Here is an 11603-nt window from a genome sequence, read left to right as displayed (position 1 = left end):
GAGAGTTGTAACTCAATAATAGAAGCGCAACACGGGAGCGAAAGCGGTGTGGCCAAAAAAACAAAAATAGCATCCTTGTTTAGATGTATGTGTATCCACTTCAATCCACATATGTTGAAGTGGATTGAAATTTAATTTAATTTAATTTAACTCTAATCCACTTTAACGTATAGGTAGATTAAGATAAATATACGTGCACGTCAAAAAGCCCGTAAAGACGGTTGCAGGACCACATGCGAGCGATCGCGGAAGTAGAACCACGGGCGATTGCGCGGCCCAAGAAAGACCAGGTTAGGACGGTCACGGGCGCAGCGCGAACAGCATGCGCGCACAGCACACAGCCGCTCTGCTATCGTATTTATAAACTCTGTGTATATATATAAATAAAAGTAGTTGCTGCATTTTGCAAGCAGCTGTTTCTCTCAAGTCTCAGCTATCGTATAGACAAATGCATTCCCCTGCTATTGCTTCTGTAACTAAACTACACTTCTCCTGGTAGCATGGTATCCTCCGGAAGATCACAAAATGCATTCCCCTGCATTGCACAAATAGAAACGGCTAAGCCAAACCTTTCCGTCACGATTTCTCTCTTTTTTAAGCTAAAATACGTCACAGTGACTTACCTCTCCTGTAAGATGGGCAACACATTTCTTCTCAGCAAGCAATTCAGCTTCACTCTGAAAATATTGCAGGGTCGACTGTTAGGGTGAAATCTATATGCTGCTTATATTCTCAGCATATCAGTGACGGAAGTTCCTATAACCCTTACCTTTTTAATCCGTTCCCAGAGAAAATCGTCCATTGACACATCAGTAACTAGTTCGTAATCACCGTCACCCTGTTGGAAGAATTTTATGATCATCGGAGTGGTACCTTATCTTAGGACAAAAATAATCAGGACAGTTTGATTTGTAGATCGTACCTTCGATCTGCATGGCATGCTGAACACGATATCCTCTGCTATGCCATAAGGATTTCCAGTCGTGTAAACCTGTTTTTTTGTTGTTGTTGCTTTTTCCATTAGAGGAATGCCGAAACAAAGCTTTGATCAATTCAAAGGCCTCAAAACTTACCCCTGTAGAGAACCAATCGCCTTCTGGGGTAGGAGTTACAAGGGATTTAATAGCATCCGCTATTGAAACAGCGGTTGATGCAGCTGAAGATCTGCCCCATTTTTTGATTAGCACACCTCCACGCTGTTTAGATATAGGAATGAAACGAATTATGGTACAACCTTGACTTAATTTCTGGAGTTGCAGACAACTTCAAATGTATTGCACATACCTTTTGAACTGTCATGGTGAACTCTTCTTCTAACCACTTGGTATCCTTAATGACTTCTTTCACTGGTCTTCCATCAATTTTGGCATTCAAGAAATCAGGAACCTACACAGAGAAGTTAGTGCCAACCATCAGCGAAGAAATGTGTCTGCAAAATAGTCTGCTCATTTAATTTATAATCAAATCTTCACCTGAGTTGTCGAATGGTTCCCCCAAATAGTCACGTTTGATACTTTGTCATAAAATACACCTGCTTTCAGTGCTAGCTACAAAAGGAGATTGTGTGTGATTTCTTAATCTGTTTTCCTGTTTGGAATGGAAGGACGAGACATAATAAAGGTTCAACGTCAGTCACCTGGCACTTTGCTCTATTTTCATCCAACCTTGTCAGTGCATGAAAATTTTTTGCTGGTATGTTTGGAGCATTTTTCAAGCAAATCAACGCACTGCATCAAGGGCAAGCCACAACTAAGACATGGTGATGGCATAAAATCGTTAATACTTGGTGAAACATACAAGTGTCCGTACTTAGTGTTACATGGATTTCCAACAACTAAGACTTTCACGTTCCGCGAGGCCACGGCATTAAGTGCTTTCCCCTGACACAATTCAAAATTTCAGATCATAACAAGAATACAGTTACTCTGTTGTTTTTTGTGCGCTTTACTCAAATTTATACTTGGTTTCTGCTTTACTCAAATTTGTACTTGGTTTCTGGTTTTGGCAATTTGCAGGTTCTATGCTTAGGAATCCTTCAAATTTGAGGGTGAAGTTTCAGAAATGCTTCTTGGCACCTTTCCTGAGAGGATTTCTTACAATTTGGTGACATAGTACTTGAGAAGAAAGGAGGAACAGAGTGCAAAAGAAACCTGATCAGCAAAGATTTGACCATTGATATCCAGTAACGCAGCTCGCTCCATGCCAGGACCTCGGGGCTTAGCACCAATAAGAAGGGCCCAATCTATATCTTCAAAGACCTCGTAAGGATCTATACCAATGCTGACTTCCCTCAGCAATGGATACAGCGAGTCCTCCAGTTCCATCGCTACACCTACAGTTGCAAGAGCAAATGAGGAACAAGTGATAAATATTCGTTGTCATCCATTGATATCAGAGAGTACAACACTGGAAGTTGTTAGGGCAGCTTGAAACTTAAGCTATGTACTCCCTCCGTTCCAAATTACAAGGGATTTTAACTTTTCTAGATACGTAATTTTTACTATGTATCTAGATATATCTAGGTGCATAGCAAAAACTATGTATCTAGAAAATCAAAACGACTTGCGATTTGGAATGGAGTGAGTAGCAAATAGGAATTGAATCTTCTTCTCAGATAGCAAGCAAGGCAGAAAGAAGAAGCAGTCATTCACCTTCGAGAGCTTGAAACGATCTCTCTGAGCCGAGTAACTTAAGTGCTATTGGTTGGTCTTGTCCGAAAACCTCACCAGAGGCAAGCTGGATTATTTGTTGTGTGTTAAAATGAATGGTCAACAATATAATACTGCCACTCTAGAATCTAGATAGGAAACAAGTAGAGTCAGTAAAAGATTACTTACTTTGAACAGCAGGTGGTTTGATATCATCCCAGCTGCGCCTGAAACAGCAACGCTCACTAGCTTCTTCCATGACTTGGTCTTGTCATCCTGCACATGTCACAGTCCATTCAACGGCACGGATGACAGATTGTTAGTACTGTACTATATGATGACATATACAAGCAGCATAGAAGTCAAGCAGTAGCGTGCAGTGCAGCGCTCTCCATGACGCTGGCACTCCACCCTGCGCTCTGGTTTGGTGGTGATATTTATAGAGGCCTAGGCCTTGCGCAGTGTGAGCCGAGAGTGATGCCCACACACGTGAGAGAAATTTCTTCTACCACTGTGGCTAGCGATACCCAAAACCGAGTGATGCCAGAAAAACCCGGAGGTAGTTGCGGCGATCCCCAAACATTAAAGAAAGATTTCTTGTGTCGATGCTTCTGTGCCGGTGCTGCTCAACAAGTGAAAACTCTGCATGCCTCTTTCCTGCCACCCATCAATCTGATGTCCTTTACCTTTCTTTATTGATTTTTTTACTATATCTAGTGGGCCCTATAAGTGATGCTATAAGCTGCACCACACTGCAACATAGGAAACACCGGCGCCTATTCTTGGTCGTGGGGCCCATTATTTTTTGAGCACCGCCTACACACTGCGGAAGGCCTAACGCAAGCTGTTGGTATGTGTGCTAGCTATCCGGTATCGTAGCATATATCCACCACACGTCCAACGGTCCACACCATGACACCAACAACGCTGCTAGCCTTTTTTTTAGAGAAAAGCAACGCTGCTAGCTTTAGGTGGAAAAGGGTTTCTACTTTGAGTTTGAGGCAAAAGGCAAAAGCCGATGGAGCATTTCAGCGAACACACGGGGAGGGACCGGGGGAGGGAGGAGGACCACCACCTGAGGCGGAGGCCGGAGGGACTCACCGCCTTGAGGTCGTAGGTGGTGCAGAAGACCCCGAAGCAGTCCTTCCGCGACGGCGGCGCCTCCGCCGTGGCCACGCCGTCCTGCACCTGCCTGCGGTTCTCACCAACGTATGTATGCGGTTAGTCAGCCTAGCTGCTGGCACGCATTCATGTCCACATCCGGGTTAGGCGTGAGTTGAAATACGCAAAAAAAGAAATACTCACTTGGCAGCATCGACGGAGCATCGGACGGTGGCGAGCAGGGCCCGGCGCGGGCGGTGGGGCTGGGCGGAGCGACGGTGCGCGGCGCCGGCGCCGAGAGGCGCCGGAGCGAGGTGCGATCCCACTGGGGAGTAAGCTGTTGAGAGGCCCATGGTGGAGCTGGAGCAGATGCCGGATGGATAGGAGGGGAGGGGGGAGGGAGTGGAGGAGATGTATGCAGTAGCGCGCGTAGGAATTGGATTAGCGGCAACGCGAGCCGGACCGCCCGCCGCGGGACACGTCGCGCGACAGCGATTGTTCGGCAGCTTGTACGTCCACACGCCTGCTATCCTGGTGGTTAACACTGACAACGAAGTCATTTTCGTTGCTGGAAGGAAGTGGAGAACCTCAGTTTACACTGTACAGGCAGCATTTTTCTTTTTAAAAGATCGACTCATTGACAGATTTGGTTCCCTTTTAAAACAAAGCCACACCGAAACTACTTGAGAGACGGGGACATTGCAAAGGCAGAAAAAAAAGAGAGGTTATTCTCCCACGATCATCTTTGTTCAGTGCCTTTCCTGCGGTCCTGCCAGGGCCTGAGTCTGTAAGTCGGCCTCCTCCGTCTTTTGAAAGAGTGTGATGGTACAACTTCTCATCGTTACAAGAACCAACGGTTCGTTTAGCAGCAGTGGCAAAAATTTGGCAAAGTGTGAGATCTTTGGTTTGAAGCCATGCAAAATGTAGACAGTTCTTTTTTTTTTTTTTTGACTAATATGAGCCCTGTATGTCGATGAAGTTGCTAGCATTGAAACATAACCGATATAGGTCTTCATTTGTACAATAAATTACAAGGAATACAACCGTTTAGATCCATTAGAAATCTGAATTAAGATTACGATATGATCATGTTGTCTATATTAAAACAACATTTTTGTTTGGCTTGGCCTATATAGGGGAAAAATAATAGAGCGATAACCAAACAGATGAAACTTTAAACTACATTTTCAGAAGCAATTTGCTTTCGCATGGTATGTTCTTCCAACATCTTAGACCCTACTCTGGTTTTCTACTTTGTTGTGCCACCCAGAATGACATGGCAAGGCTCCAACTTAAGAAAATCGTATGTTTCCTATACAACACTGGATGAAGATGAATTTTATATGAAAATTGTAGTTTTTTGTAAAATCTATAACTTTCTTGAATCAAATTTTTTTATTATTTGAGGTCATTAAGATAATAAAACAATAATATAAAGTTTTGGTAGTATATTAATCGTGTGTATGAGATCGAGTTTGTTGACTTAGAAAAATTATCTCTCTCTTGTATGATGTCAAATAAAGTTAGTTTTGAGTTTTTCCATTCGAGGTCGTTACGATGATAAAAAATAATATAAAATTTCAGCCGCATATTAATCGTGTGTCAGGATTTGTCACCTTAGAGAAATCATATATTTCTTGTATGGTGTAAAAAAAAGATACTTTTATATGAAAATGGTAGCACTCGATGAGATCTACAACTTAGTTTTGAGTTTTTTCATTTGACATCGTTAAAATGCTCCAAAAATACTATAAAGTTTCAGCAACTTATTAATCACGTACTAGAGCTTGTCATTTTATGGAAAAATCATATATTTCTTCTATGACGTCGTGTAAAGATGATTATTATTATATGAAAGTTGTAGTTTTCGCTTAGATCCACAAACTTTCTGGTTTTGGGGGTTTTTTTTAAATTGAGGTAAGCATCTTCAGAACCTCAAAATTAAAAAAAAAACTCAAAACTAGAAAGTTATAAATCTCATCGAAAACTACAACTTTCATAATAATCATCGTTACATGATGCTATACAAGAAAGATATGATTTTGCTAATATGACAAGTCCTAACATGTGATCAATATGCTAAAATTTTATAGTATTTTTTAGCATTTTGATGATCTCAAATGAAAAAATTCAAAACTAAAAAGTTGTAGACTCCTCGAGTGCTACAATTTTCATGTAAAAATATCAATTCTGTTGACACATACAAGAAAGACATGATTTGTCTAATGTAACAAGCCCTGGTACGTGATTAACATGCTGCTGAGCATCTTAATAAACTCAAATGAAAAAACTCACGTAGGTTTCATCGAGAGCTATATTTTTTATATAAAATGTATTTTTATTTAACATCCTAAAAAGAGAGATGACTTTTCTAAGACGATAAGCCTTGATTCGTGATTAATGTGTTGCTAAAATTTTTGTATTATTTTTTAGCATCTTAACGATCTTAAATAGAAAAACTCAAAACTGTAACTTTTTATAAAATATATTCTTATTCGACATCATATAAGAGAAATATGATATTTTTAAGGCGACAAGACCTGATATGCGGGCTTATATGCTATTAATATATTGCTGAAATTTTGTTAACGACCTTCGTCGTGTTTATTTGGGTTTGAGCTAGTTTGACTTATAAATCCTATTTTTTCCGACAATACTCGCACAAATCAGTCAAACAGTCCACCTCAGGATGAAAACGGTACGGAAATATTTCGAACCGACCGTTTTTGTTTTCTATATTATGATACCGTTTTCTATATTATGATATCGTTTCTGAATTTTGCCAAACATAAAAAATTGTCATTTTCAATTGGTTTCGCAACCATTTTCAACCATTTTTATACTCTTTAATTGCTAAAATATAGAAATATCTCGAACCGACCGTTTTCGTTTTCTATACTGTAATACCGTTTTCGACCGTTTCCGACCGTTTTCATCCCTACGTCCACCCATTGCCTTCGCGCTCGGAGGTCGCCCGCCGGCTCCCCGCACATCCGCCTGACTGCCTCTCTCTCTCCTTCCTCTTGCTGCTTGCCCATCCTCCTTCCCCAACACCGTGGCTGCCTGAGAGAGGAGCTCCCCGCCGAGTCCGCCCGACCCGGGATGAAATCTGCCTCGGACCCACGTTGCCGATCGTCTCCCTTACATGCAACTCGGGTAGCCGCCGCCGTTGTTGAGGGTGTCGCCGAGCATAGCGAGGAGAAATGGGCTGACCCGCCGTCGATGCGCGAGCCCCGGCTGCGTCAGGGGCCAACCCGCCGTCGATGCGGGAGCCCCAGCCGCGAATCTGCTTGCCTCGATTGCCGGCGTCGTCGTGCTGCACGCCGCCACCATCCGTGCCCCGGTGCTCATGCCGCCGACGAGGAAGGCTCCTCTGCAGCCACCGCCGGGGGAGAAGACCGCTTGGTGAGGACCGCACGCAGTCGCGTCCGTCCGAGAGGCTTACTCGTTGAGCGATTCGAGCAAGCTGCGGCAAGCGGCGCCACCACACGCCACCATGGTTGCAGCGACTGCCATTCTCTGCGTCCCTCACCGAGCCGGCCTCCGCTCCACTGGCGCTGGCGATGGGCAGCAAGAACCGCCCCCCAAGCATCGGCACAAGCTCCAGGCACAGCACCTGCCCTGCGGGCTGCGGCGTACTACCCCAACACCTATCACGGTTATGTTGGGAGACAGTGGATGAGGATGAGTCGGATGGAGTTCTGTGAGTGAGTGAGTGAGTGAGAGAGAGAGAGAGTGTGTGCGTGTGTTTGTTTGTGAGGATAAGTTGTTTATCTTTTTCGCTAGGCTCTAATCCTTTTTGGATAATGTGCAGATGGAGAGAGAGTGTGAGAACACAGTGTCTGTTTGATTCAAGCAAACTAAGCTGAACTACTTTGTACCGTTCATCCGGTCAGTGGAGTGGTCTAATAATATTGGAGGTCTTGATTACATGGAAGATGCCCATGTGTGCACTCTGATCTGAAATAATTTTGGCTAGAACTAATGATGGAAGTAATTTCCTGCTGAGGTAATTACCTGTCCACTTTTAAATATCCAATTCCTTCAACAAGGAAAGCATATGGCTTTTGGTTCTTATGAAGCTATATATCTACCTTCATTGTAAATTTTGATGCACTCATGCTAGAATGTGCTCAGCATAGCAAAAAAAAATCCGTACCTTTTCTTAAATTAGGAGTTTGTGTGTGTTAACCCCTTGTAGCATCACGAGTTAGAGATTTGCTTCCCTGTAGTTTCATACTTGCAGGAATATGAAATAATCCATATCCTATGTTTCTATTCTCTCACCCGCTTTGATTCCTGTTTAGGTGCTTGATGGCCATAATGGCAAAGATGCTACCCATTATGTCCGTGATAACTTGCCATGGGTCATCGTGGAAGATGCAGATTTTTTTGCAAACTGACAGTGAGTTTGCAGATATTCTATCATCACAAGGGACTTTCTTCTATAACGATGACACTTACAAGATAGGTTGTAAGATGTTCCTGAGAAAGAGGCCAAAAGGCACCCAAGGGGTGCAGGTATCCTTTCATACAAGCTGCTCTTTGGTAATTATCAGAAATCAGAGTAAATTTAGGTGCCTAAGCATATTGTTTTCCTCCGGCAGTATTTCGTTGTCTTCTTTTCCACTTAGAAGCAAATAATGTGCCATGAATCATTTAGAATGATTAGAGATCCCAAATGGTCAAATAGCTCAAGTATGAATATTAAATATGTCAGTGAAAGTCGAGGTGTCACTGACTATTAACAAAGAGAAACATGCACTACACTATAGGAAACTGTAAAATATAGCGGTGAAATATTATTCCTTCACTATCAGGCAAAGCAAACATCCTAAGTATCCCTAGGTTTCAGTAATGACAATAGAGCTGAAGTTGTGTGAAATATAGCCGTGATCTCATTATTTTTTTAACAGCATGATAAACACTTATTTGAGTTAAAAACTCTATTGCCCAAAAGATGTCCTGTATAACAAGAGCAGTGTTTGCCTAGACGAGTGATAGGTTAAGGGATGAGATCTGTGTGTTGACCTTGTGAGAGTGCTATTGTTTAAAAATGGTCAACTTAATTATCTGATTTCCTTGTATTTGTTGTTTAAAAATGGTCATCTATCCTTTCAATAATTCTATGTAATTCCTAAGTTAGCACTCATTCATGCTTTGGTTAATTCTATGGTTTGCAATGGTTTCCTTGTTGTATTTGTTGTTTTGAAATTTGTTTCGAGACATGAGACTGCCATCACTACTACAGATTGATTTATCACTGTCGTCGCTTTCACAGCCGTAGCGATAGAAGCGATGATGTCATACTTCCACAGCCAGTTGGACTGATAGGGAAGCCTCATAGGGAAGGAAACCGGCCGTTGAAACTTCTACCACCCACGGGTTAACAATAGATGCGGCAGCGGCAATGGTATTTTCTCCGTCGCATGAAAAGCCGAGCCGATTGGGATAGTCGTTCTGGCCGCCGGCCCTACACGACCGTTTGGTCTACCGGCGGTAGTAAATTCTGCGTGAGTTATTTCCTCATTTCCCGACTACCCACAACACAGTTGCATCACCAATATTACTCCATAGTACTTCCACTTCTCCATCTTCAAGGTCAGCGTATTGTTCCTCTCTCCCAGTTTATGTGAACATTGCACGCCTCGCGCCACGTCACCGACACCTCCCGCACGACCGACGCATTGTTCCTCTCGCAATTTGTGTGAACCATCGCACGCCTCGCGCCGCGCCACCGCCAGATCCAAAGGCAAGGATATGCTTTCACACTTCACTGATGGATCTTTGTCGGATTATTTTCCTCTTTAGTGATCTCATTACTAAGGAAGCTCTCATCCTACTACACAATGACGATCGCAGGCTCTTCGAAATGGAGGCGGCCCCCAACAACAGGAACGCACTGGCCAACCTCACAGAGGATGTTGTTCTGGAGATCCTCCGCCGCCTCCCCACCTACTCCTTGTTCTCCTGCAAATGTGTCTGTCGCTCCTAGAAGCGCCTCATCTCCGACAATCGTCAGGTGTTGTCCCAGACCGTGGCCAGCTTCTTCTACGACAATGAGAACGACAATCGAAACTTCACCAGCGTCTCTGGTGTACGCCCCTCCCTCGAATTCTTGCCCTTCAATCCTGACAATGTAGCTGTCTCAGATTGCTGCAACGGCCTCATCCTATGATGGTGCCTTGGGGCTGATGGATACCGCTATGTTGTTTGTAATCCAATGACCCAGAAGTTTAATATACTGCAGCCTAGCACCCATGATGTTGGCCATTCTGTTGGTGAGGCTCGCTTAGGGTTTGATCTGATAGCCTCCTTGCACTTCCATGTGATTGAGTATGTGGATGTCGACGGTTTATGCGCAGGTGTGGAGATCTACTCATCTGAACTGCAGCATGGATCTATAAGGAATCTAAATAGGGCGAGGATAATGATGTGACATTTTACAAACAACCAAGTGTATTTCTTAACGGTTGTCAGCACATTATGGGCCACTCTGGGGGGTAATCTATGATACTTGATATGGATATGGAGGGAAACACATAGAGGAAAATTGATATTCCTAGTGGTCTTCAATACTCCATGCATCAAGCTCAGGGTCACTTGTGTGTATGTACTGTTGCTGGTCCCAATGATTCCAAGCTTTCAATCTGGATCCTTGAAGACTATGGTACTAATAATTAGACATTGAAGCATATGGTCAACACGTTGATCCTGTTTGGAATGATTAATATTAGATTTTGTTTCTTGGATTGGGTTACCGAGTACACCCAGAATGGAATATGATTTTCTTTGTAGGGGAGGATAGAACAATCATCGCATATGACATGGACCGCATAAGAGTTCATATCATCATTACCCGTGTCTTTTGGTATGTTAGACGTAGCGTTAAAAAAGAGTTCACCTGCAGACCATTTTATCTTTCTTATGTTCTCTTGTTCTTGGATTCATTAGCAGAGCAGTAAATAAAGTTGCATTTGATGCATCTCTCTGTCATGCATTTTAAGTGGACCAATATTGTTTGTTTGTCTATAGGCATGTTGATTTCCTCAATAATGAATGTTGTCATTATTTCAGCTAAACTAGTGTGCCATCTTTGTTTTGTTTGTAAATTGAATTATTTATTTGGTGCACACATGCATGACTGTGGTGTTACAATAACATTTCAACACCAATGGCTCCTCTGCTTCGCTTTTTAATAAAGGGACGTGGTCACGTGTACTATCTTCTGCTTGGCTTTTAATTTAATTCCTCACAAAAAAAATATGACGTGGGACTTGATCAGATGAACTCTGTTATGCGATGAATCTAGAATTAAACATCAATTCTCAATGGTGTGATAGCTCCCGTCGCCATTTCATACGGTGGTTCAGCGTTAGTAGCGCGAAGAGTACTGTAGTAGAACACTTATATTGAATTACAGAGTAGTTTCCTAACTAATTCATAGTAGAACACTTATATTGAATTACGGAGTACTATAGTAGAACATTAATATTGAAGAGTATTGTAGTAGAACACTTATACAGAAAATCAAAACCTAACTAATTCACTCTCGCATGTAAAGAATGAATTAGTTTCATATTCCAATTGCCTGTTTGAACAAAATAATTTCACGGCGAAGCCTATAGTCCTCGCTGCAAAACAGAGTCCTTCGTTCCCATCCTTTTGGAATGCCGCAGTCGTCGCTTGCGCGCGGAAGATCGCAGCACACCTGTGCCGGTGGCGGCGGCCACTTGTTGGGCCACCACGTCATTTCCTGGATCACGTTCGCGGCCACCTCGCGGCACAGCTAACACCCCTTGTTGCTTAGCTGCCTACTTGTTGGCCATCATCATCGCTCGCCGCCATCGCCCA

The 11603-nt window shown here is 43.0% G+C and overlaps 1 protein-coding gene across 1 annotated transcript; it reads right to left on the bottom strand.

Moving 5' to 3' along the window:
• Positions 1-357: 357 nt before the first annotated feature.
• LOC136477066 (malate dehydrogenase [NADP] 1, chloroplastic) lies at positions 358-4142 on the bottom strand. The gene is made up of 14 exons (XM_066475083.1): positions 3954-4142; positions 3750-3840; positions 2838-2924; positions 2652-2736; positions 2151-2332; positions 1810-1880; positions 1637-1727; positions 1473-1547; positions 1285-1386; positions 1074-1196; positions 923-991; positions 770-838; positions 624-677; positions 358-535 (listed from the first exon to the last, which is right to left on the bottom strand). The coding sequence occupies exons 1-14, from the start codon at positions 4100-4102 to the stop codon at positions 482-484; spliced, it is 1302 nt and encodes a 433-aa protein (XP_066331180.1). The 5' UTR covers positions 4103-4142; the 3' UTR covers positions 358-481.
• Positions 4143-11603: the final 7461 nt, after the last annotated feature.

This window comes from Miscanthus floridulus, chromosome 8 (genome assembly GCF_019320115.1).
Source record: "Miscanthus floridulus cultivar M001 chromosome 8, ASM1932011v1, whole genome shotgun sequence".
Classification (NCBI taxonomy): Eukaryota; Viridiplantae; Streptophyta; class Magnoliopsida; order Poales; family Poaceae; genus Miscanthus; species Miscanthus floridulus.
Note: the sequence above shows the minus strand (reverse complement) of the source record. Positions and strands in the feature narration are given on the sequence as shown.